This window comes from Dipodomys merriami, unplaced genomic scaffold (assembly GCF_024711535.1).
Source record: "Dipodomys merriami isolate MVZ:Mamm:240054 unplaced genomic scaffold, mDipMer1.0.p SCAF_14, whole genome shotgun sequence".
In the NCBI taxonomy this organism is placed as follows: Eukaryota; Metazoa; Chordata; class Mammalia; order Rodentia; family Heteromyidae; genus Dipodomys; species Dipodomys merriami.
Window position 1 is genome coordinate 1,953,458 of NW_027202715.1, and position 27,874 is coordinate 1,981,331.

At 40.4% G+C, this 27,874-nt stretch overlaps 1 protein-coding gene across 3 annotated transcripts in view; it reads right to left on the reverse strand.

The window, feature by feature from the left end:
* Ascc1 (activating signal cointegrator 1 complex subunit 1) overlaps nucleotides 1-27,874 on the reverse strand; it is a 95,738-nt gene that overhangs the window by 33,767 nt on the left and 34,097 nt on the right. For all 3 annotated transcript variants that reach the window (XR_011371523.1, XM_070020522.1, XM_070020523.1), the window contains exons 7-8: nucleotides 17,275-17,394; nucleotides 1,885-2,009 (exon numbers count right to left, since the gene is read on the reverse strand). Coding sequence is in view for 2 of the 3 variants with exons in the window: in XM_070020522.1 (XP_069876623.1) it covers nucleotides 1,885-2,009; nucleotides 17,275-17,394 (245 nt within the window). In the remaining variant the exon portion in view is untranslated. The remainder of the gene's footprint in view (nucleotides 1-1,884; nucleotides 2,010-17,274; nucleotides 17,395-27,874) is intronic.

Genomic DNA, 27,874 nt, shown 5'->3' on the forward strand with positions numbered 1-27,874 from the left:
CTCAAGAGCTGAGGGACAGTGCCCAGACCCAGAGTTCAAGCCCCACAACTGACCAAAAATGAATAAATAAAAATTAAAATTAAAATTAAATGAGTAAATAAAAATGAATAAATAAATTTAGATTTAAATTAAATAAAGCAAAGAAAAAAAGGTTGTTTGCCATCTATGAATCAAAGATAAGCTATACACAATTTTAAATATATACAAAAAATACCTAGAAGTTTCTATACTAATTAGTCAAAATTGCTGGCACCAGGCTTTGAATACATTTAAGAACTATCCCCACCCCTAAAATTTTAAAGCTCTTTTACTGCAATCAAAGGTATTCTTACAGACATTCAAAGGAATGCAGAGAATCAATGACCTTGACCTAATCAAAGCTGTGCTCTAGCTTTGTAAGTTATTTAGCTTGCACATCCCCTAAAGATGTTCTTAAAGGACAGTGAGAAGAATGTCAAAGGAAACAGAAACAAAAAGAAACATAACACATCATTTCATGTCCTTTTTAAGTAAAACACAATTCACAAGGAGGGGGTAACAATGCTCAATAGGAAATGGACTCATTACTTTGCTCATGTAACTCTTAACCCCTCCGTATAGTATCTTTACAATAAAAAAAAAATAAAAAAAAAACAATTCAGAGAGAGCAGATAATTCAAAATATCCTCAAGAATCATTTAACTTTCATAGCATTTTCTGAAATACCAATTTTTTTTCTCACTACTGACTTACCTTCAAAAATATTCCTATTTTGGCAAGGCACCAGTGGCTCACGCCTGTAATCCTAGCTGAGTTAATCAGGAGGCTGAGATCTGAGGATCACAGTTCAAAGCCAGCCTAGGCAGTAAAGTCCATGAGACTCTTATCTCTAGAAAACTGGAAGTGACGCTGTGGCTCAAGTGGTAGAGCACTAGCCTTGAGCTGAAGAGCTGAGGGACAATACCCAGGCCCAGAGTTCAAGCCCTATGACCAACAAAAAAAAAAATCCTATTTGAGTATGTTCTTTAATTATATATGTCTGTAGTACCAAGTTAACACTGACCTTTAGCTAGTTTTACATATGGGTAACCATGGAACTATTTCTCTAGTGAGAAATATTCTCTTAGTCAAAGATCCCAATCACAGGCTAGGTGTGGCTGCTAACATCTAAAATTCCAACTACTTCTAAGATAGAAATAGGGAAGACTGCAGTTTGAGGGTAGACTGGGCAATAATCTAGAGGGATTTCTCCTCAACAAAGAAGCCAGGCATAGTGGCATATATTTATATACCCAGCTACATGGGATGCGCAGTTAGAAGTATTACAGTCCAGGCTAGCCATATATACTGATGGAAGCCAGTACCTTACACATACTAGGCAAGCGCTCTATCTTATGTGTGACAGAAATAAAAGACCTGAAAGCCACGGCCCATGCTAGCTAGTCTCAATCCACTTACTACTAAGTTTGTCAAAATAAGCTAATGGATCTAAAGGCTGCTGTATCAAAGATTCTTTGGCAGCCTTTTTTTTTTTTTTTTGGCATGCAGGTATTGAGGCTTATTATAATCAGAAACCCTACACTTTTGTTCAGCTTTTTCAGTCATGGCTAACATTCTACCACTTGAGCCACTGCCTCCAGTTCCAGCTTTCTGCGCGCGCGTGCGTGGGTGCGTGCGTGCGTGCGTGTGTGTGTGTGTGTGTGTGTGTGTGTGTGTGTGTGTGTATGTGTGTGTGTGTATAAGTCTCTCAGATTTGTTTGTCTAGACTGGCTTTGAATGGCAATTTTCAGATCTCAGCCTCCTGCATGAGCCACCAGCCCTTGGCTAGGCATTCTATTTAAGCCTCTATTTAAGACTCTGAGGCCTTGCTGCTTAAAACCACCCTGAAGCTCTATGAGAACTTACCATTGGGGTCTTTCCTGAATAGTGTATTCATGACTGTTGCATGCAGTTTCACACTGGTCCAGTCTTTCACTATTAGTCCCGATGCCTGGAAGCGTTCTAGCACTCGATCAACTAACTCTTGCAGCCTGCAGAGATTAAAGAATTCAATACAGAAATCTTAGTAAACTTCTCTACCCTGACTATTGATTCTACATGAATATGGAGTGCCTGCTCTGTGACAGTCACTGTAAAAAGCCTCATCAGCATAGGAAGAGGATGCAGCCCTACCATCACAGAGGTCAGACGACTGAAGGTCACTGTCTGGTCAAGAAGACAGGCTTAGCCCAGTACCACTGGCTCACCCCTTTAATCCTAGCTACTCAGGAGACTCAGATTAGAATTTCAGTTTGAAGCCAGCCAGAGCTAGCTACAAAATGAAAAAAAGAAAAGGCTAGAGCTTTGGCTCAAATGGTAGAGTGCTAGCCTTGAGCAAAAAAGCTAGGACAGCACTCAGACCCTGAGTTCAAGCCCCAGGACCAGCGTGTGCACGCGTGCATGCACGGGCGTGCGCGCATGCACGCATGCACACACACACACACACACACACACACACACACACACACACACAGGTGTGGAAACAAATCATCTCAGTACAGTACATTATGGGGAATGTTCAACTCTACATGTGAGGCCCAGTTTTCCACAGTAGGTCTAAATGTGACCTTCAAGGATCATCCAAAAAACAGGAAAGGCACTTCAAATGAAGAAGTAGCACGTGCAAAGATGCTATGGCATGCAAGACCATGGTGTAAGGTCTGTTCCTGGATAGCAAGCAGACTCTGCCCTCTTTGCAGCGAAGTCTCCACCCACTACCTGCGTTACCTAGGCAACTGGCACACCTGGAAGAGGTCACATCTGCATCCGCTGAGATTACATCTGGATTCGATGTGGCCACACCTTTCCCCGACTCTTCCCTAGACAAGGCCTAGCTTAGTGCCAGAAGCTCTTTCTCAGCTGTGTGGAGTGCCAACCTGGCCTGGTGCCAGCCAGAACACTAAATAAATCTACCCCTTACCTGAATACCACATGCGTGGTATTATTCTTACTCGGCGGCCTCTTCTTTAAAAACCTAATACAGGGCATTTATGGAAAACTGCCCATGTTTTACTATTGCTCTAACAGTGAGAGAAGAGGGATAATGGAGATAAGCAGTGGTCAGACAGTGAGGAGCCACTGTGAAACTTTTAACAGGAATTTTGTAACCCAAAGTCCATTTCTGAAAGCTGACCCTGTGGTAAGGATGGTCAGTGTTTCCTAAGTGGAATGTAGAAGGCAAGAGAGCAGCAACATGGGGATCAGGTTGGTGACTGCTAAGAAATAAGAAACAAGAGAAATAACAAATAAAACACCAGGACAAATCATTTGGTCCTCATAAGTTATTATTCCTAGTCTGCCAATGAGAAAACTAAGGCACAGAGAAGTTAGAAACTTAGCCAAGGTCATATAACTACTAAAACATAGACTGGGGCTGTAGTCAGTGGTAGAGTGACTGTTCTAGGTTCAATCCTCAGCAACACACACAAATATATAATACACACAAAGAAAATTCCCTGGATAGAGGCACAGCTCAAGTGGTAGAGCACTTGCCCAGAAAGCACCAGGCCATGGATTCAATCTCTAGTACTGATGAGGAATGGGAAGAAATTTCCTTAGGGGTTGGAGGTGAAGCTCAGTGGCAAAGTATGTGCTTAGCATGTTCAAGGCCCTAGGCTCAATCCTAACACCAAAAATATTTTTCTTCTTGGCAGTATGAGGGTTTCAATTTGGGGCTTCATGCTTACTAGGCAAGAGCTCTATCATTTAAAACATCACCAACCAAAAAAAGTAAATAAAAATAAAAAACATAAAACATATGCTCACCCTTTTCGCTTCTGTTATTTTTCAGGTAAGGTCTTGCTTTTTTGCCTAGGCAGTCCTGGACTAACATCTCCCTGTTTAAACTTCCCACATAGCTGGGAAGACAGATGTGTACCACCATGCTAAGCCTTTTATTAACTTAGACAAGTTCACTTAAACTTTTTTCCCAGGCTGTCTCCAAATCTCAATCCTTCTGATTTCAGCTTCCCAAGCAACTAGTATTACAAGCATGAGCTACCATACCTAGTTCCAACATTTTTTAAAATTTTCAAATAAAATTTAAAACATAGTCTAGTTGCTATCTGGCTTCAGAGTCTATACTATTAAGGACAGCACTGTAAATGAAGTGACAAAGGTCTAAATTACAGCAAGGACAATACAGGTGAGACAAGAAAATGGATTCAAAAGAGCTTTGTGAGTGACTACAGGTGCCCATTCAGACATAGCATTAGGAGAAGTTGAGAATGGCTCCCAATTGTTGCTAAGAGTGACAAACTGGGCCATTACCGAGGTGGGAAGGTGTAGAGAATCAACTGCTCTTTGCTTTGTGCTATTCGGGGGAAAAGAGTTAATGCTGATGATTCTGCCATCTATTGCATGGGATACAAAATTGGTCATGTCCAGGAGGAGACAGAAATACAAGCCAAGAGCTCAAGAAAAAAATCTATACAAAGATAGAGGTATGGGGTCATAAGTATTAAAAGTGTGATTAAAAACATGGGAGGGGCTAGGCACCGGTTGTTCACACCTTTAATCCTACCTACTCAGGAGGCTGAGATCTGAGGATCATGGTTCAAAGCCAGCCCAGGCAGGAAAGTCCATGAGATTCTTAGCTCCAATTAATGACCAAAAAACTGGAAGTGGCACTGTGGTTCAAGTGGTAGAGCACTAGCCTTGAGCCAAAGCACTCAGGAACAGAGTCCAGGCTCAGAGTTAAAGTCCTACAACCAATTTAAAAACAAACAAACAAACAAACAAAAAGCAGCAGCAGCTTAGGATGCTCAGGCTCTGAATTCAAGCCCCAGGACTGGCAAAAACAAAAACAAAAACAAAACATGGGGGAACTGGGTGCCAAGGGCGCAAGCCTGTAATCCTAGCTACTTGGGAGGCTGAGATCTGAAGATCATAATTCTAAGCCAACCCAGGAAGAAAACTCTAAGAGACTTTATCTCCAATCAATCAACAAAAAGCCAGATAGAGGTGTGGCTAAAGTGCTAGAGTACCAACCATAAGCAAAAAAGTTGAATGCAAAGCATTCCATCCCTTTCACTCCCCCAACAACACAAACAAACAACAGCAACAACAACAACAACAAAAAAAAACTGTGGGAGAGAGGCAGTCCTGGGAAAGAGGATTCAGAATAAGACAAGAGTTCTAAGCAGAGCCTCTAAGATGTTTACCTAAGTAAGGCATTGAGGAGAAACCAACAGAGACAATGATGAGGATGAGAAAGTAGGAAAAGGAAAACTTCAGGGAGAATCACAACAGGGAATAACTAGTAACACTAGGAAAGAGTGAGAAAACACCTTATTTCCCATAATTGGAAACCTATGTATGTGAAAGCAGGGTTGTTGGTACACTGGAGACAAAAGTCTTGTGACAAAGGCCAAGGGAGGAACCAGGATGGGGGAGGGGGAGGTGATAGATGCATTTTACTCTTTTAAGAAACAAAGGAAAAGAGTGGGGAAAAAGCAACTAAGTAGATACTGAGCTAAGGGATGGTTGGTTTTGTTTCTATTGAAAATACTAATTACAATAAACAATTATCCAATAGAGAGCTGTAACTTGAAACCCAAAGGAGACAGGAAGAGATGGTGTTCTCAGAGGTAACAAGGATACACAGGTAAACAAAACAAGAACCCGCCCTCACCAGTACACTCCAGGGAAAGGAGACAGCAAACACAGGTGCACATATTTCCTCAGGATGGTTCTAAGTACTAGGTAGAAAAGGAAATGAGAAAAGGGGAGCGTAATTAGGCAGAGCCAGGAATGCACTACTTAAATAGGACGATCAGAGGGGGTCTCCTTGATAAACTGACATCAGAGCAGAGATCTGAGGGAAAAGCATTCTAAAGAGAGAATAGCACATGCAGACATTGGGGCAGGCATATGTAAGACATGATTGAGGAAGGACAACAAAACCACTGCTAGAAGTGAAACAAGATTGAAGTAGGAAGGACCAAATCACACAAAACTGGCATTTACTGTGAAATGAAGCAAGCAGTCCTTGGAAGATGTCATCATGTTGCCATGCAGAAGACAGTGGTAGAGGCAGGATGGTATCAGGAAGGCAGGAGGCCACACGTACCAGGAAACTAGGGGCAACAGTGGGATGTGGGGGATGACAGAATTACGAATACACTGGAGTCAAGAGGCCAAGGTGATTCTAAAAGAACATATGACAAGAGAACAAACACATTCAAGGATTCATGAGAAATTCTGTAGAGCAGGAAGCCCAGTGATGAGATGGAAAGGCAGGCTAAAAATGAGAGGTGAAGGTTGTTGGGGGTCAGGCAGGGTGACAAGTGGTCTTGGAGGTCACAGAAACAATGAGGCAGAACACACAAGAAAAAATTAAGGTATGAGAACCAGTTGAGAGATGTTTCCAAACAAAGTAAAATAAATAAATGTCTAAGGCCTTGGGGTCAATCCCTAACATAGCAAAGGATAAAAAAGAAGGGAAGGAAACAGAAGAGAGGTGGTCTTTTCTTAGCTATCTTAACTTCTTTTCTGGTTATTATAATCAACATTTCCACTCACTACCTGACTTATGAAATGATAACTCTCTGTATCACACCTTAATATAACAATAAAATTATATTAAAAATCAATAAACATGCCCATTAGAGAAAATATGGTTAAGCCCCACAACTGACAAAAATTAAACTTAAATTAAATACACACACACACACACACACACACACACACACACACACACACACACACACACACACACACACACACACACACACACACACACACACAGAGCCAGGCATTGGTGGCTCCCACCTGCAATCCTAGATACTAAGAAGGTTAAGATCTTAGGATCACAGTTCAAAGCCAGACCTGGCAGGAAATCCACAAGATTCTTTTGTTGGTGGTGGTGGTGGTGGTGGTCATGGGGCCTGAACTCTGTGCCTGGGCGCTGTCCCTCAGCTCTTCAGCTCAAGGCTAGCGCTCTACCACTTGAGCCACAGCACTACTTCTGACTTTTTCTGCTTATGTGGTACTGAGGAATCGAACCCAGAGCCTCATGCTTACAAGGCAAGCACTCTACCACTGAGCCACCTTCCCAGCCCTCCATGAGACTCTTATCTCCAGGTAACCACCAGAAAACCAGAAGTGGCACTTGTAAGGTTAATTTAATAGGTAGGATTAATTAGGTAGCTGATAAAGAGAATGCTATGCAGTATTCGGGCAGGAAGAGAAGTTTATTGTTTTATGGAACTGCTCCCCTAGCCATGCATGGCATGGTGAAGACCACATGGCGGAAAAAGGGTGGGCCAAGGCCTGGCCAGGTTCAAGTAGAGAAGGAGCAAGAATAAGGTGTGGAAAGGTAAGGGAAAATGTGGCCACACTGGCTGCAATGTGACCTCAGTGCCTGGGTTCCTGCCCCAGTAGGATGAGAGGCAAGACTGACCTGGGATATAACATTGGAGGAGGGGGAGGTGACTGCCTATATGTGCCAGTTACCTAGGTGACACAGGTGCTGGGAGGAGACTCAGCCAAGAGGAGGGAAGAGTCTGCCTCACCTTCCCAGGGCAGACCTTACAGCCCTGTGGCTCAAAGCAATAGAGTGCTAGCCTTGAGCAAAAGAACTCAGAGACAGTGCATAGGCCCCAAATTCAATACCACGACTGTCAAGAAAAAGAAAAGAGGGTCTGAGAAAGTAGCTCAGTGGTAGAATGCTTGCCTTGCATGCATGAGGTCCTGGAGTTCAATTCCTCAGCACCACATAAGCAGAAGAAGCCGGAAGTGGCGCTGTGGCTCAAAGAGCTAAGGGACAGCGCCCAGGCCCAGAGTTCAACACACACACACACACACACACACACACACACACACACACACACACACACACACACACACACACACACACACACACACACACACACACACACACACGCACGCGCACACACACACACACACACACGAAAAAGAAAAGGAAAAGGAAAAAGAAAAAGAAAAAGAAGAAAACATGGAAAGTGTAGCAAAATCTAAAAAGGATAACAACCTCATCAAGTATTTCTGTGGATGATGAGATTATGAAAACAGCAAGTAAGACATACTAGGTTTCAAGTTTCTAAACAAATAACACCACTACAAAATAATATCTATTTTTTATTTTTATTATTATTTTTTTTGTCAGTTGTGGGTCTTGAACTCTGGACTTGGGCGCTGTCCCTGTGCTCTTCAAGCTCAAGGAGAGCATTCTACCGCCTGAGCCACAGCGCCACTTCCAGTTTTCTGAGTGATTTATACACGCTCTGATGAAGTCTGTATAGTGTGACTCACCACAGGTTGGTTTACATTAATTTTTTTTAAAGGGATGTCAGCCGGGCATTGGTAGCTCACACCTATAATCCTAGTTACTTGGGAGGCTGAGATCTGAGGATCTTGGTTCAAAGTAAGCCTGGACAGGAAAGTCCTTGAGACTCTTATCTCCAGTAAACTACTCAGAAAAAAGCCGGAGCGTTAGCCTTGAGCAAAAGAAGCTCAGGGACAGCGCGTAGGCCTCAAGTTCAAGCCCCAGGACAGGAAAAACGTTAAATTAAAAAAAAGGGGGGGAGATGTCATATGGAAACCTATTTCACCAGAGTTAAAAAATAAATAAAAAGGGTACTGTTTTGTCTTCTGTAAAAAAAAAAAAAGAATCTCATGGACTTTCCTGCCCAGGCTGGTTTTGAATTGTGATCCTCCTATCTCAGCCTCCTGAGTAGTTAGTATTACAGTCATGAGCCACCAGCACCCGACTAATGATAAAAATTTTGACAGAACACCACAGTGTAACTTAAATCTGAAAACAGCCACACACTCTAAAACCTACCTAAATTAAAAACACAACAGAATGATGCCTAATTCTCCATTGTTAGAGAAAAGTAAATTCCATGCGGGAAGAGGGAACAGGAAATATGAGAACCAAGAAACTAAAGAGTAACTGAAAGACACCCATTTCCAATCTTGTCTTTTCTTTGTCTTTCAGAGAACTGGGACTTCTGCCAATTTATTGACTCAGATTTTTGAAGGAACTAAAGTCCTTCAAAAGGTCCTAGTCTAATCTTCTGTTTTTACACAGAAGGAACTGACAGGTCGTGTTGCTCAAAGTCAGTGACAGAAGCACCCGGATCCAAGTCTTGGAATCTGATTTGCCATTATTACCTCCATGAAGAAAGGCTCTGCACCATTCATGGCTTCATCACTGCACCCAAGTTAATTGCCTGATTGACAAAGTAGACTTGCTCAATAAACTGATGCTGCCTGCATGTGTATGAGAGCGCTATTAAGAGAACATTAGTGGGGGGAGGGGAGCAGGTATGGCACAGGTGGTAGAGCACCTGCCAATGAACAAAAGTGTCAGAAACCAAGTTAGAGTCCTGGTCTCAAATAAAAAATACAAAAAAGGTATTTGGGCTTAATCATTAAGTTTCAATTTCTTTTTCTTTTTCTTGGGTCCCGTCGTGGGCCTGAACTCTGGGCCTGGGCACTGTCCCTCAGCTCTTTAGCTCAAGGCTAGCCCTCTACCACTTAAGCCACAGTGCCACTTTTGGCTTTTTTTTCCCTCCTTATGTGGTGCTGAGGAATCGAACCCAGGGCCTCATGCATGCAAGGCAAGTGCTCTACCACTGAACCACCTTCCCAGCCCAATGTCACCTTATTTCTAACAGTATGTTCTTTCTATTCTTATTTGATTGAATGAGTCATAAAGTTACCTATGCCTTCACTTCTTCCCAAGAACTAAAAGTAATATCGGGTTACTATAAAAAAAAAAAGCATTATTATTAAGTAGCTCCATCAGCACTTAGGAGTTGTAAACAGAAAGTGAATATTAATGCATCAGATCTAAGCTCTGAGTTTATAGCTATCAGAGATACATACTACCCTAGCTAGCTATACAATGCTAGCAGCACTCTACCACTGAAAGCACAGCTCCTTCTGGAGTTTTTTGGGTTTTGTTTTGCTGGTTAATTGGAGTTAAGAGTCTCACAGATTTCCCTCACTGGGTTGGCTTCAAATTGCAATCCTTAGATGTCAGTATCCTGAGAATCTAGGATTAAAAGTATAAGCTACTAGCACCCAGCAGATTAATTCTTAAATAAAAGTTCCTTAAGGCAAAGTCTATTTTCTCCATGTTTGTATCCATTTTGGTACCCAATAGTGCCTGGCATTTTGTAAACACTAAAGCATTTATTTGTATATATTCATCCTTTACCAAGCAACGACTTAGCCCCTTTACTGATCTCTTATTAAATTGTAAAGTGGTTTTATGAAGCTTCTATTAGTAGACTGTTAGGTTACCTGCAAATAATGAAAATGTTGTCATCAATTGTGTCTGTTTTATAGCTTAGGTATTTGCCATAACTATCAGAACCATGTATTTAATACTATAGGTAATTATAGACAGACACTTATTTCTGGTTATAATAGAAATACAGTATATTATCATTCAATATGATTTTCAATTGTTATTCTAAAATAGGTTACCATATTAAGTAGTATCATGTTATTTTTACTTTGTTTTTTTATTAAAAATGAGCTGAATTTTATGAAATACTTTTTAGACATGTATTTAAATATCACTTTTAAATTGACCTTTTGATAGGAATATTATTAGATTTCCTAGTTTCAATTCATCTTTGCATTCCTGACATGATGGACCAGTTATTTTACTCCTACTCTATACTTTTATAAAATTGCTAAATCAAGCATTTTTTACTATTTTTTGCATCCAATTATTGATTCTCATTGCTACTGCTCTAATTTAGGCCTTCTTTTCTTCTCCTTTAGACTACTGGAATGGCTTTTAAATATTCTATCTTGTTCCTGACTCTTCCTTTCCATCACATCTGTAGTATATACTTGTTTTAAATTTATATGGGGGGAGTGTAGTTGAGGAGGTAGGAGAGAAGGGATGGTAGGGGAAAAACAAAGGAGGAGGCAACAATGCTTGATAGGAAATGTACTCATTACCTTGCTCATGTAACTGTAACCCCTCTGTACAGTATTTTCACAATTAAAAAACTTGTTTAAAAATTTTATATAGAACTATTGGGGAGAAACTAGGTTCTTAAAATACCGGTTATTGGCAGGGCAGTGGTGGCTCACGCCTGTAATCCTACTACACAGGAGGCTGAGATCTGAGGATCACATTTCAAAGCCAGCCAGGAGGGAATGTCCTGAGACTCCTATCTCTAATTAACCACCAGAAAATCAGAAGGTGCTGTGGCTCAAGTGGCAGAGAATTAGCCTTGAGCTGAAGAGCTCAGAGATAGCGCCCAGGCCCAGAGTTCAAGCCCCATGACTGACAAAAAAAAACAAAAAACAAAACCTCTGGGAATTGCTGGACACATACAGTTTATTTCTATTTTCCTGCATAAAGGTCTTGCACATGTTTTATCATATATATTCCTAATTCAGTGTTTGTTGCAACAGTGAATAGATGGTATTTTTTTTTTTGGGGGGGGGGGTCTGGTCATGGGACCTGAACTCTGGGACTGGGCGCTCAAGGCTAGTGTTCTACCACTTGAGCCACTGCACCACTTTCGGCTTTTTTCCTTTTTCTTATGTGGTGCTGAGGAATCGAACCCAGGGCCTCAGGCATGCAAGGCAAGTGCTCTACCGCTGAGCCACCTTCCCAGCTGGTATCTTTTTTTTAAATGATGGTCTCTGTTGGTGAATATCAGAGTGTAGGAAAACAACTGCATTCAATATACTGATCTTTATACCAACCACCTTACAAAACTCTGATTTTTTTCTTTTCTTTTCTTTTTTTTGCCAGTCGTGGGGCCTGAACTCTGGGCCTGGGCGCTATCCCTCAGCTCTTCAGCTCAAGGCTAGCGCTCTTCCACTTGAGCCACAGTGCCACTTCTGGCTTTTTTTGCTTATGTGGTGCTGAGGAATCGAACCCAGGGCCTCGTGCATGCAAGGCAAGACCTTCCCAGCCCAAAACTCTGATTTTTTTCTATTGAGTTGATAACTGTAACAACTGTGTTTCATCTCTGGTCAGAATATGTGAGAATCAGTAAGATACCAACTTATTCAACTTATTAACTTTACTTTTTCTTATCTAGTATACAATCATATGTAATCATTTTGTTCAAGTTTTCCATGCACTTGAAAAGAATATGAATTCTCCAGTGCTAGTATATAATTTCATAGATAACTATTAGATCAAGCTTGAATCTTTTTATTTCCTAGTGCTGGAGAATGAACCCATGGTTTTTAACATGCTAGGCAAGAACTTTACAATTGATCTTGTTAATTATTATTCTGTATCTTTAATAATTTTATATCTGCTTGATCTAGCATTAGTTGAGAGATATACTGAAATCCTATGACGGTAGATTTCTTAATTTTTCCTTAATAAAAAAATAATTATACAAATTTTTACTTAATTACTTTGAGTTGATTCTATTAGAATCAACTATTCTACTAGAATGGTTACATCTTCTTGGCAAACTGGGCCATTTATTATTGTATGTTACCATTTCTTTGGATAATAATATATTTTCATATTTGATATTAATGCCATTATAACAATTTCTTTTGGTATTTGTCTAATATGTCTTTTGTATTATTCTATTTTTGGGGGGTGGGTACGGTCATGGGGCCTGAACTCTGGGCTTGGGCGCTATCCCTCAGCTCTTCAGCTCAAGACTAGTGTTCTACCACTTGAGCCACAGCACCACTTCCGGCTTTTTTCTTTTTGCTTATGTGGTGCTGAGGAATCGAACTCAGGGCCTCATGCATGCAAGGCAAGCGCTCTACCATGAGCCACCTTCCCAGCCCCCTCTTTTGTATTATTCTAAACATGTCTCCTACAAAAAGCACATAAATTAAAATCTGGATTACATCAAATCATATATCTTCCTTAACAGGCAAGATCATCCATTAACATAATTTAATTATCATAATCTGGACCTCTCCCCACTATGTACTCCTTAGCTGGTAGATGAAAAATTCTGTAGATGTCCATTAAGTCCATTTGATCTACTCTGAAGTCCACTGTTGAATTTTCTGTTTGAATATTCTAGTGATGAAAGTGGAGTGTTGAAATCAGCCACTATTACTGTATCTAAAATTATTTGTCTCTTTCTGTACAGTAGTATTTGTCTTATGAAATCAGGTACACTAATGTTTGATGGATACACATTTATAATTATATCTTCTTGATGGAGTGTTCTCTTTATTAATACATACTTTCTTTTTATCTCTTCTAATTTTGAAATCTACTTAATCAGATATCAGTATAGCTATTCCTACCTGCTTTCTACTTCCTTTTCTTGGTACATCATTTCATTTCTATTCTTTCATTTTTGGTCTCTCTGTTGTTTTTTTCTTTTGTGTGTGTGTGTGTGTGTGTGTGTGTGTGTGTGTGTGTCTATTCTTTCAATTTTGGTCTCTCTGTTGTTTTTGCAAGTGTATTTCTTTCGTGTGTGTGTGTGTGTGTGTGTGTGTGTGTGTGTGTGTGTGTGTGTGTGTGTGTGTGTGTGTGTGTGTGTGTGTGTGTGTGTGTGTGTGTGTGTGTGTGTGTGTGTGTGTGTGTGTGTGTGTGTGTGTGTGTGTGTGTGTGTGTGTGTGTGTCCTGGGACTTGAACCGAGGGCACTGTCCCTGAGCTCTTTCATTCAAGGCTAGTGCTCTACCACTTGAGCCACAGCTCCACTTCTGGCTTTTTGGCGATTACCTGTAGATAAGACTTTACTGTCTAGTCTGACTTCAAACCACATCCTCAGATATCAGCCTCCTGAGTAGCTAGGATTACAGATGTGAGCCACTGGTGCCCAGCTGAAGTGTATTTCTTATCGACAATAAACAGTTTATACTACTTTTAATCTAATCAGCCAGTCTATATCTTTTTACTATAGAGTTAAGACACCTATAGATTATTATTGAGAAGCATCTGCTGATTCCTGTGATTTTGTTGTTTTATTTCATGGATGAATCAAGTACTATTTATTTTTCTTCCCTCCCCCCTCATCTTAGGAATTTGCTGGTTTCTTACTGAGTTAATTCTTTCCAGCCAGGGCAGAAAAGTCCAAGAGACTCCTTAACCAGAAAAGCTGGACATGGTGCTACACCCAGCTACTCAGGAAACATAAATAGGATTGCAGTATAGGCTGGCCCAAGCATAAATCTAAGACCTATCACAAAAATAACCAAAGTAAAAAGGACTAAAGGCATGCCTCCAGTGGTAGAGCACCTGCATAGTAAGCTTAAGACCCTGAGTCCAAACTCCTAGTTGCATCAAAAAGGAGGAGGAGGAGGAGGAAATCAAATGAGGTATGGTACATGAAAACAGGTTAATTGTGAGAAAAAGAAAAAGTTGGTGAGTTAGCCTCATGTTCTTAATAAGATGTAAGAAATTCATTCTGCTAAGGGGCTAGGTAGAGACTTGTGTGGGTAACAGGCAAGACAGTACAGCATGGTGTTCAGCAAGTAGATCTTAACCATAAACTGGAAGAGTAAGTAAAAGGTTCTCAAGACAAATTCCTCACCTGAGTAAGCTTTAGCACACCCAAGTATGCTAAGTACAGCTCCATTATCTAAGCTCTGCTTCCAAAGGAAAAATATTATCTAAGTGGTTCCATCCTTTTAAGGGTCAAGCACTTCATAGTCAATCAAAGAATCTTTTCATCTATAATATGTGGAATCACATAAACAAGTTGAGTGTGTGTATTTTTATTACAACATGCTCTTTCCACCTTGTCTCTTGCACTGGCCTCCTCTTCACATACAAAGAAACATACAAGATTGAATGAACCTTAAAATAACAGGCCATGTCTTACTTTTGTATCAATTGATAAAGCCTTGCAAAATACCTAGCACAAAAGAGACTTTCAAATAAGTTGTTGTTTTGGTATGTTTTGGTTTTTATTGCCAATTCTGGGGCTTGAATTTGGGACCTGGGTGCTGTCCCTGAGCTTTTTTTTGTTCAATAATGTTTTACCACTTGAGCCACAGCTCTACTTCTGGTCTTTTTTTTAATTAACTGGAAATAAAGAACCTCATGCACTTTCCTGCTCAGGCTGGCATTGAACTGCAATCCTCAAGTTCTCAGCTTCCTGGGTAGCTAGGATTACAGGCATGAGCCACCAGTACCCAGATTCATTAACAGTTTTTTTTTTAATGGAATTAAACAAAAGGTGAGTAAGTTCTCAGAAAACTGTAGGTTTGAGGGGGAAAATTGGCAAATATTCTTCAAATGACTTTACTTCAAATGGCTCTACTTGTGAAGGGGAAATGATAATAGGAAATAGGCTGAGATTAGAAGGTTCAAAGGCCATCCCAGACAGAAAAGTTCACTAGACATATTTGTGACCAGAGCTGAGACTGGTGGTACACACCTGTCATCTTAGCTATGATGGGAAGACTTATAGGTGAATCACAGCCCAGGTGCATGCTCAAGCAGAAAATAAGAACATAACTCAAGCTGGGCGCCCGTGGCTCACGCCTGTAATCCTAGCTACTCTAGGAGGTGGAGATCTGAGGATCATGGTTCAAAGCCAGTGTGGGCAGGAAAGCCCGTGAAACTCTAATCTCCAATAAACCACCAGAAAACCGGAAGTGGCGCTGTGGCTTAAGTGGTAGAGCGCTCGCCTTGAGCGGTCCTGTGGTCCGGTCGTGTGGCCTGAACTCTGGGCCTGGGCGCTATCCCTCAGCTCTTCAGCTCAAGGCTAGTGCTCTACCACTTGAGCCACAGCGCCACTTCCAGGTTTTTTCTTTTTGCTTATGTGGTGCTGAGGAATCGAACCCAGGGCCTCATGAATGCAAGGCAAGCTCTGTACCACTGAGCCACCTTCCCAGCCCCTGCTTTTTTTTTTAATACTTTTTTATTGTAAAAATACTGTTTTTTACAGTTATATGAGCAAGGTAATGAGTACATTTCCTATCAAGCATTGTTACCGCTTAAACTCAGAGTTTTGACTCAAGTGATAGAGTGCTATCCTTGAGCAAAAAAAGCACAAGGACAGAGCCCTGGTTCTGAATTCAAGACCTAGGACTGGCACACATACACACATAAAAAAGCAATAAATTTTGGGGCCTGTGGGGATTCTCTATAGAGAATTTCTGATTTGGTGTGAGCCCTATTCTATCCTGCCTTAAGTGAAAAGATTACACAAAAACAAATTTCTAATTTAGGGTGAGTATGTCTATACACCAAAGGCCTCAAGTCAACTAATAAATGGTGCTACCACTGAAAATACCTCTAGATTCCTCAGAAATAGCCTAGATATCAGCCTGAGAATGTCAGAAAGTATTTAGGTATGAAGTAAACAAAAATTAAAAATCATAAACACTTTCACGATGTTTTTATGTTAGTATGTGCCAAGGACTGTTCTATATATTTTATGTAGATTAACTTAATAATGCATAATTCCATCTTCATTTATCCTAGAATTCACTACATTTTCATCATATCATACCTTTAACTCTCATCCTAAAAAGGTCATTTTTTTCCTGCCTCTTATAATCCTGAAAAATACTGCTATTGATACCCACTATTCAAATAACTTAGTTTTTCAGACTAAGACTGATGATTTTTCCTACAATAAATTCTTTCAAGATATTATCTTACTTAGCTGGATGTTGGTAGCTCAGGACTGAAATCCCACCCACTCAGAAGGCTGGTATCTAAGGGTCAAAGTCACTCCATGCAGGAAAAAAACAATCTATGAGATTTTATCTCTAATAAAACAGCAAAAATATTCTGGAGTGGAGGTATGATTCAAGAGGTAAAATGCCAGCCTTGACAGAAAAAAAGTCAATAAGAGTGCAGGAGCAGGGCCTGAGTGTAAGCCCCAGCTCTGGCACAAACTTAAGTAAAGGTATTAATTTACTTAACTTCAAAAATAAAACAATAGAAGAATCAAGCATGGTGATATGTGCCTATAATACCAATGCTTGAGGGGCTAAGGTAGGAGGATCAAGAACAACATACTTGAAAATAGACAAACTCAGCCGGGCGCTGGTGGCTCATGCCTGTAATCCTAGCTACTCAGGAGGCTGAGATCTGAGGATCGCGGTTCAAAGCTAGCCCGGGCAGGAGAGACCGTGAGACTCCTATCTCCAATAAACCACCAGAAAACCGGAAGTGGCGCTGTAGCTCAAGTGGTAGAGCGCTCGCCTTGAGCTGAAGAGCTGAGGGACAGCTCCTAGGCCCAGAGTTCAAGCCCCACGACCGACAAAAAAAAAAAAAAAAAGAAAATAGACAAACTCAACGTCCATGGATGCTTTTAGGGACCTCTCAATTGAAACAAGCAAATATTCTAGAAATATACCTGTTGGAGCCATCTTTCATGTGAACTTTGGCATAAAGAACATCCACCATACCAGGATCGTCATTCATGTATTCTATCCCAGCCATTTCTACTTCCAAAGGTTTGCCCCCAGAAAGGTCACTGAAAAAGAAAAAATGTTGAATTTTTAGAACTGATTAAGCAAAGAAGACTATTATATTATTAAGCTTTGTTAATACAAATTATACTAGAACAAAGTGATGTTTCTTACTCATAATATTATCTAACTGTCCTAATTTTAAATTAATAAATGTTCAATACAGGTAACTGTAAAACACAACAAAGGTTTTCATTTTTTCATTTTCCCAATATTCATGTACCAGCTCCTCTAAAAGAAAAGATAGAAATGACAGCCCTGGCAAAGACATTCACTGTGTTGGTCCTCCTCTCAAGGGCTCACCTCTCCTCATTATTTCTACAACTCATCACAATCATAGATGGGGAAACGAATAATAAATCTTCAGGCACAATCTCACAATATTTATGACAAGTCTTCAAGAACAAAAAAACACTTTCCACAAGCAATTCCAGTTCTAGGAACCTATCCTAAGGAAACAGTTATGAATTCAGTTACATAGTTGAACTACAACCCTTTATAAAAGAATTCCAATGAACAAAGAATGTAGCTTCATGGCAGAAGGCTTGCCTAATATACCTTGGCTTGATTCCAAACACTGCAACAAAACAAAACTCTACCAAAACAAGAATCCTACTACAAAAATGCAGAAGAAATAACAATATAAGAACATCTCCAGGGGCTGGGAAGGTGGCTCAGTGGTAGAGTGTTTGCCGTGCATGTCTGAGGTCCTGAGTTCAATTCCTCAGCACCACATAAGCAAAAAGAAAAAAGCCAGCTGTGGCTCAAGTGGTAGAGCGTTAGCAGTGAGCTGAAGAGCTGAGGGACAGCGCCCAGGCCCAGAGTTCAGGCCCCAGGACCAGACCAAAACAAACAAACAAAAAAAGAACATCTCCATTTGCTACCTCTGATAATATAATGGATCAAGATAACGATCTGAGGGCTGGGAAGGTGGCTCAGTGGTAGAGCGCTTGCCTTGCATGCATGAGGCCATGGGTTCGATTCCTCAGCACCACATAAACAAAAAGAAAAAAGATAACCATCTGAGGCTACAGGCTAGAAAAAGTATAGAGACTCCTAAATAGAGATGTCCTGGGAAACAATGAATCATGGTGACATATCTAAACCCACTGATCAAACTTAACATTACACATAAACAGATAGAAGTAGGCAATATATGCCTCTTGATATAGTAATTCCTCCCTGCATAGCACTCTGGAGGCTGAGGCATGAGGATCATGAGTTCAAGGCCAGTGTGGGCTACATAGTGAGACACTGTCTCCTACTCAGAAAGTTTCATCATGGAACCACTTGGGACAGGAAGATTAGCAACATTACTTGGAAGTCCAATAACAGGGAATAACTAGATATGAACAATAAAGCTTTCTGGCTACAGATATGAATATGTGTGCAAGGACAGGGTCAAAAAATTCATATTCTCTGTGTGTATGCATACATTGAAAGTCCCTGGAAGGATACACAGAAATTAGTAATATTCCAAGCCTCCAGAGAAAAGAGCAGGTGGTGGTGGTAGAACAAAGTGATGAGGGAAGTCTCTATTTTGTATCTTTTAAATGTTAAAGAAGCTAAACACACAAAAATGAATACACTGATTGTATTCATAGGATATCAAAGAACAAGGGGCTGGGAAGGTGACTCAGTGGTAGAGCGCTTGCCTTGCATGCCTGAGGCCCTGGGTTCGATTCCTCAGCACCACATAAACAAAAAGAAAAAAGCCGGAAGTGGCGTTGTGGCTCAAGTGGTAGAATGCTAGCCTTGAGCTGAAGAGCTGAGGGATAGCGCCCAGGCCCAGAGTTCAGGCCCCACGACCGGATCCAAAAAAAAAAAAAGAACAAGCAAAACTAATCTATGATAAGAGAAATCAAAGCAGTAGCTATTTCCGGAAGTAATTTACTGGAAAAGGGCATGGGGTGATGGTACTGTCCCACATCCTGATGTGGGTGCAGTTATATGGTGCACACATTGACCAAAACTTTCTTGTACTTAAGATCTGTGGGTTTTACAGTAAGTGACACCAACTCAACAGAAAAGACACACAGAGACACATAGGCATGTAGAAATATGAGCTTATATCCCCAAATTATTGCTAATTTTAAGTAGTAAGATTAGATTACAGGTGATTTTTATCTAAAATGCTTAGCTTTATAAAAATTAAAGGATAAGGAGCGGGGAGGATTGGGTGGGGGGGCGGGGGGAGGATGGGAAGGAATGGGAAGGGGAAACAAAGGAGGAGGCTACAATGCTTGATAAGAAATGTACTCATTATCTTGCCCATGTAATTGCAACCCCTCTGTACAGTATTTTCACAATAAAAATAATAATAAATATATATATATAATTAAAGGGTATTAATTTTATATGACCACCATTTTGTCTTCTTCCCAGATCCCTTAAAACAAATATATCTTTTAACCAGAAAAGGCCTTGTTATGAAAAGCTAAAATCCAGCTAAAAATCAGCTCAAAACATACTGCCCTCCTTAAGCATCTTGAGCCTTGACCCCATCTTATCCATTCCTGTAATCTAAATTACACCTGGCATAAAGCCTTATGTAAACTGAGTGCTCAATAGACCTCTGCTAAACGCCAAATGGATGTTCTATCATAAAGTGGGAAGCTGTTCCAGGTGACTCTGAGAAGAATGTAGTCATAGAAAAAAAAGGGGTGGAGGGTTTATTAGATGGGTGTGTGGTGGCATGTACCTGTAACCCCAGATACTAAGGAGGTTTAGGCTGGAAGATACAAGTTTGAGACACAATAGCAAGTCCCATTTTGAAAAAGAAGAGAAAAAACTGTGGTACTAAAAGATAAAAGAATTTTATAATTTATCAAGAATCACTTTTAAAATCATCAAAACTAGCTTCATTTAATTGCAAACTCAGACTATAGGAATATTCTTACTTTAGGGGACAAAGTAGTGTGGTACTATGATTTGAACTCAGGCTTTGTGCTTGCTAGGCAGGCATGCTACCACTTGAGCCATACTCCCAACCCTTTTGCTTATTTTTAGGGTCAAGTCTTACATATGCACCAGGCTGGCCTATACTGTTATGCTTCCAACATAAACTGATGATAGATATACACCATCACGCCCAACTTGTTATTAGATCAAATGGGGTCTTGTAAGCTTTTTTGCTTGGGGTGGCCCTGAACCATGATCCTTCTAATTTCAATTACAGAGCAACTAATTATAGGTGGAAGTCACTATGCCCTGGCCAGGCACTGGTGGCTCATTGTAATCCTAGCACCTAAGGAGGCTGAGATCCGAGAATTGCAGTTCAAAGCGAGCCTGGGAAGGAAAGTCCGTAAGATTCTTATCTCCAGTCAACCACCAGAAAACTAGAAGTGGAGATGTGGATCAAAGTGATAGAGGGCTAGCCTTGCTCAAAAGAGCTCAGGGATAGCACCCAAGCCCCAAGTTCAAGCCCCACAAATGACCAGGAAAAAAAATAATAATTCTAATTTGTAGCAAGTGCTGATGTCTTATGCCTGTAATACAGAAGGCTGAGATCAGAGGATTGCCATTTGAAGCCAACTCCAGGCAGAAAAATCCATTAGACTTTTATCTCCAATTAACCATTAAAAAAAAAGCCAGAAGTAGAGGTGTGGCTCAAGTGGTAGAGCACTAGCTTTAAGCATAAATGCTTAGGGACAGCACCCAGTTCAAGTCCTTGTACTACACACAAACACACACACACACACACACACACACACACACACACACGAAATTTGATTGAAGAATCCCTTAAAATGTCACAGTCATATTTATTATCTCACAGAAAATTTTCCCAGTAACAAAGTAAACAACTATATTAGCCAGGTGCTGGTGGCTCACGCCTGTAATCATAGCTACTGAGGAGGCTGAGATCTGAGAATCCAGGTTCAAAGCCAGTCTGGGCAGGAAAGACCATGAGACTCTTATCTCCAATAAACCACTAGAAAATCAGAAGTGGCTCTGTGGCTCAAGTGGTAGAGTGCTCACCTTGAGCTGAAGAGCACAGGGACAGCACTCACGCCCAGAGTTCAAGCCCCACAACTGACCCCCCCCAAAAAAGTAAATAACTATATTAAGCAAATACCCAATTAAGAAAAATTATGACCCTGATCGTAAGTCTCCCAGTAGCCACTTCTAAGATGTGGACATTTCAAAACACAAGCTAAGCTTGTACATGACTAGTACTTGGCCAAGAATTCTAATTTGGGCCAAGTGCTGATGGCTCATGCCTGTAATTTAGGAGGCTGAGATAGGATTGCAATTTAAGTCAAGTACTAGAGTCAAGAACATCATAAAGGAGCCTGCCATTCAATTTTACCAAAGCACGTTCTGGAATACTTGTTTGAAAAACCAGTTTCATACTAAATGCATGCACACACGCATACACGCGCACACACACACACATGCGCGTGCACATACACACATACACACACAGTTTGGGTTTTTTCTTTAGTTCGTTGTGTATATACGGTTTTTTGTTTTGTTTTGTTGCCTGTTACGGGGTTTGAACTCAGGGCCGGGCACTGTCTCTGAGCTTCTTTAGCTCGAGGCTAGTGTTCTACCACTTACTTGAGCCACAGTGCTACTTCAGGCTTTTTTCTGTTTATGTGGCACTGAGGAATGGAACCCGGAGCTTCATGCTAGGCAAGCACTCTACCACTAAGCGCATTCCTAGCCCTGTGTGTATGTTTTTAAGACACAAGGTCTTGCTTTGTTGCCCAGGCTGGCCAGACTCCAAAGGCTAAACCAATCTTTCTGCCTCAGTCTCCCAAAAAAGTTGGGACTACACACACACACCATGGCTCCCAGCTTCCCGTATATTTTTTAAATGCTAACCAAAAGTACCACCATATCATTGCCCTATATAACATTTCATGTTATCAATTCTTAGGGTTCAATACAAAAAAGAATCATGTTTAAATATAATTTCATTGTTGTTATTGTTGTTATTAAGGTGTTATACAGAGGGGTTACTATTCCATAAGTCAGGGTAAAATGTTTTACATTTTCTATAAAATTCCTGCTAAATTATTGTTCAGCATCATTCTGGTGTTCGTTTTTTGAGAAAGGCTCTCACAACGTAGCCCAGGTTGATCTGGAACTCACAATCCTCCTACTTTTCTGCATTCCAAATGCTGGGATTACAGGTATATGTCACCACATCTGGCTTTTATTCTGTCTCAAGGAGGGGAGGGAGGGCTGGGAAGGTGGCTCAGTGGTAGAGCGCTTGCCTTGCATGCATGAGGCCCTGGGTTCGATTCCTCAGCACCACATAAGCAAAAAGAAAAAAAGCCAGAAGTGGCACTGTGGCTCAAGTGGTAAAGCGCTAGCCTTGAGCTGAAGAGCTGAGGGACAGCGCCCAGGCCCAGAGTTCAGGCCACCCCCCCCCCAAAAAAAAAGGAGGGGAGGGAGGGTTTTGGCAGTACTGGGGTTTGAACTCAGGGCCCTGTACTTACTAGGCTGATGAAATAGCACTGAGCCATATCTCCAGCCCTCAATTCTTGGTTCTTTATGATTGACAAGTTTTTCATAGATCAACAGACAGAAAATGTTTCTCTCCTAAAACTATAATTTTCCTTTTTTCTTTTTTTTTTTTTTTTTTTTTTTTTTGCAGTCCTGGGGCTTGAAGGCAGGGCCTGGGCACTGTCCCTGAGCCTCATTTGCTCAAGGCTAGCACTCTACCACTTGAGCCACAGTGCCACTTCTGGCTTTTTTCTTTATGTGGTATTGAGGACTCAAACTCAGCTTCATGCACACTAGACAAGCACTCTACCACTATGCCACATTCCTAGCCCTCATACTTTTTTTTAAATTGAATAAGAACCATAATAACTAGACACTATGTACAAAATGAACTATACTTAGGGGTAGGGATGAGAGGGAAAAACGAAGAGAGCAAAGGAATGGGTGGCATGATCCATTAAGAACTGTACTTATGCCAGGCACCGGTGGCTCACGCCTGTAATCCTAGCTAATCAGGAGGCTGAGATCTGAGGATCACGGTTCAAAGACAGCCAGGGCAGGAAAGTCCGTGAGACTATTATGCCAATAAACCACCAGAAAACCGGAAGTGGCACTGTGGCTCAAGTGGTAGAGCACTAGCCTTGAGCTGAAGAGCATAGGGACAGCATCCAGGCCCAGAGTTCAAGCCCCACGACCAACCAAAAAAAAACAACAAAAAAAAAGAACTGTACTTATTACCTAACATATAATAACGGTAACTACTCTGTACATCACTTCTCAATAACAAGAAAATATATTTAAAAAGAAATAATAAACAAAGAATACATTGTTAATGTTCTAAAATAATCTTAAGGCTAGATATAATACATTTAGAACATTGTTATTTCTGTACATATTGTCTGCTACTGATTTTTTTTTTTTGAGTCCAGTCGTAGGCCTGAACTCTGGGCCTGGGCGCTGTCCCTCAGCTCTTCACCTCAGGGTTAGCGCTCTACCACTTGAGCCATAGCGCCACTTCCGGCTTTTTTTTTTCTGCTTATGTGGTGCTGAGGAATTGAACCCAGGCCCCCATGCATGCAAGGCAAGCACTCTACCACTGAGCCACCTTCCCAGACCCCTCTGCTACTAATTTTGAGGTGCTCAAAGGAATTAGTCTGTTGTAAAACAACAAGTCTACTCCAAATTGTTTAGGGAGAATTATATTTATATGTTGAAATAATAAGTGAAAAAATAATTTAATAATAAAAAATACTAAATGCACAATTATTATGTTAATTTTCAGGTAAACTTTTTTCTTTGTTATATCTTTATGGTTTATGATCTGTGTGTCTGTATGTGTCTGTGTGTATGATGGAGCTTGAACCCAGGGCCTTGTCTAAGCAAGTGCTCTACCTCAGAGATGCCTCCTGAACCCCTTGCCTTTAATGTTTCTTTTGACTATATCTTCACTACAAACTACCCTAAACCACCAGAAAGCAATGAGGTACCAAGAACAAAAATAAGTGGAAATAAGAACCAAAGCCTCATTTATGAGTAGAAACTGAAACTCTTGTACCCTATATCTAACATTTATCATGAAGATTAAAGAGAAGAGAAATCCTGCCTACCAAATACCTAGGATGGTCTAACTACTACTCTTTCCAAAATCAGGAATTAACATTTATTCATGGGGTTAGGAGCATGTTCAAATGGCAGACACCTGTCTAGCTAGCCATGAGTATTTAAAAAAAATTAATTGTACATGAGTATTCTTCTTCTCTTTCTTGTCCCTTTTTTAAGCTTCCCTGTTTTGACCAAAGGCCTGCTGGGGACACAGAGGCACAAGCAGATGACTGGGGGCAAGGGAAGGCTGCCTATCTGTCACGCATGCATGCTCAGAGCTGCTGCACTGTTTCTGTCCTACATCTCACAGAGAAAAGTCACAAGGGACACTTCTAGAGCTTAAGCATTTACTAAACACTGAATTATTCATTCAAAATCTATACAGCTACATGAGCCTTTAGCTGAAAAATTGAGATGAAAATTGTTTCTGGTTAGATAGCATTCTCTAAACTTAAAAACTTCCCCCCAATTTAAAACATGTTCTACTATCTATTTCCTTAAAATATCCACATGGCTGCCCAACTTCAATCAAATTCCAGTATAAACCATATTTGCTTCAATACACCAATTCTAAATGCTATGAAATGTCTATCAAATTCAACACACTACTAATCTTTATTTTTAATGTTTCCCTTTCACATCTTAGTTTGGGGTCTTTACATGATAAAAAGTTTAGATTATAGGGCTGGGATGTAGCTCAGTGGCAAAGCGCTTGCCTAGCAAGTGCCAACGTCCTGGGTTCAGTCCCCAGTACCAAAAAAAAAAAAAAAAGTTTAGATTATAAAAGTCATTGTGGGGTGATACTCTTCCTAAATAAATCAGTGCAAAGGCTGAGATCAACAAAGCATACACACAATCAATAGTTATGTGATACAATTTATTCAACAGGGTGTTAAGCAAAGTATTTTTTAAAGGAGACTTTCCAACCAAGGAAACCTCTAACCAATCCAAACCACCAATTCTGATTCTCACCCTCAAAAATAAGTTAATTTTAGCCAGGCACTGGTGGCTCATGCCTGTAATCCTAGCTACTCAGGAGGCTGAGATCTGAGGATCGTGGTTCAAAGCCAGCCCAGGCAGGAAAGACCATGAGACTGCTATCTCCAATAAACCACCAGAAAACCAGAAGTGGCACTGTAGCTCAAGTGGTAGAGTGCTCGCCTTGAGCTGAAGAACTGAGGGACAGTGCCCAGGCCCCACAACTGACAAAAAAAAAAAAAGTTAATTTTGTACTATGCACTTTTTGAAAAAAGGGCATGAAGCAGAGAGGCAAGAGAAGAGGGCTGAGGAGACTTGCTTTATTTTTCTTGCTAGTTTCAAATCTTTCCAGCTTTTTTAAAAGAGCATCTTCAAACAAAATTTTGCATGTATTGCAAATTTTTAGCAGGTCAACTTTGTCCTATTTCAAAGCTTTGCTGAATCTGAAAAAACTACAGTTACTGCTTTCATCCTGTCATGTCAAAAATTGTTAGGAACTATTAGGACTGCTCTTTATTCCCTAGTCATACCAATGCTGACATGCTTAAAGGCCCAAGCTTGGTATTTAGTCCCAAAGGCACTAAGAGACACAAAAAGGAGGAGCTCAACTAAATCCCCATACAGCTTGGGACACAGCTTTTGGAGATTAAAAACATGTGAACTGCTTTTCATGAGGTTAGGTGAACAAATACTTCTCTAAGCAAGTACTTTATCTACCTTTAATTTTTTTCTTAGTAGGATTATCCCAGTGGCAGCCAGGAAAATACAGCTACTTTCAGTCTAATTTAGAAAAAGTGAACTAAGAACACTTAAAATATCAGAACCATAACTAAGTAAAATTGACTTGCTTTGTCAAATAAAGCATAAAGTTTTATTTTATATAAGGACACTGTTAATATCTAATACTGAACACCAAATTATTTTGAATTTTAGGTAAGGTTGAGACAGAAACAGACATGCCCATCACTGAGCAAGAAAAGTGTTCTTTGTCATCAGAAAGGACAGGCAGACTACAAAGTCAATCAGGTTATGATTTGTCCAAGAAAATATCTTGTCTTTGAAGGCATTCATGGAAAAAGATAAGCCCAAAACATAAGCCTATATTATATAAGTTCATATATATAATTTAACTGGAGAAAAGTTTAGATCCTCGTACAAGTCTGTGGGACTCTTATCTCCAATTAGTTAAAAAAAATAAAACTCCTGAAAGCAGAAGTCTGGCTCAAGTGGTAAAATGCCAGGCTTGATTTAAAAAAATGAGGGAGAGCACCCAGGCCCAAGTTCAAGCCCCAGTAACCACTCTACCCCCACCCCACCACACACACACACACACACACACACACACACACACACACACACACACACACACACACACACACACACACACACACACACACACACACACACACACACACACACACACACACACTAATTAAGTGAGTCAGCTTCAATTTTCTCTTCATTAATCTTAAGTCAAAGGAGATGGAAAAAGATGGGTTTTTTGAAGTAAAGCTGTGATACCATATATATGTATATGTATAAATTTTTGCAATAAAAGAGTAGTCACTCTTTCCCAGAGCTTTCCTAGAGCCAAAACAAATTGCTGACTCAAAAGTACCTGTATTTTATTTGTGTAGAGGGTGTTTTGTTTTGTTCTTGAGACAAGGTATGGCAGCTCCCAAGGTTGTGATTAGAAGTATGTAACACCACATTTAGTTTAAATTATCTGCACTTTTTACAAAAAGAAAAAGATCTGGGTGCTAGTTAGCCTAACTACTCAAGAGGCTAAGATCTAGGAAGCAAGGTTCAAAGCCACCATGGGCACAAAAGGCCTTAAAACTCTTAACTCCAATTAACCAGTAAAATGCAAAACTAGAGGAATGGCTCGAGTGGTACAGTACAAGCTGCAATAATAGGGTTAAGAAAGAGTGCAAGGCCCTGAGTCCAAACTCCCATATTGGCATGAATAGAGAAAAGAAAAGAAAAAAGAAAAGGAAAAAGGAAAAGAAATGGTGCTGGAACAAAAACAGATACAAAACCCAAGGGAACAGAAGACACAGGATAAATTCATAGTTATAGCTATCTGATTTTTGACAAAAGAACCCCAAAATATAACTTGAAAATAGCTTCTTCAACAAATAGGAAAACTGACTATCTACACGCAGAAGACTGAGACTAGATCCCTTCTCTTGTCCTGTACTAACATCAATTCAAAGTAGATCAAGGATACTAATGTAAGACCTAAAACTTGGAAACTACTACAGGAAAGAGTAGGGAAAACGTTGAAATATATTGGAACAAGCAGTAACTTCTTGTATAAAACCCCAATAGATCAGGGAATAAGAGCAAGGATTGACAAAAGGGATTTCATTAAACTAAAAACTTTTCCACAGTAAAAGAATTATCAGGGGGAGGGAAAGTAAGAGAAAAATGAGGGAAGGAGTAACA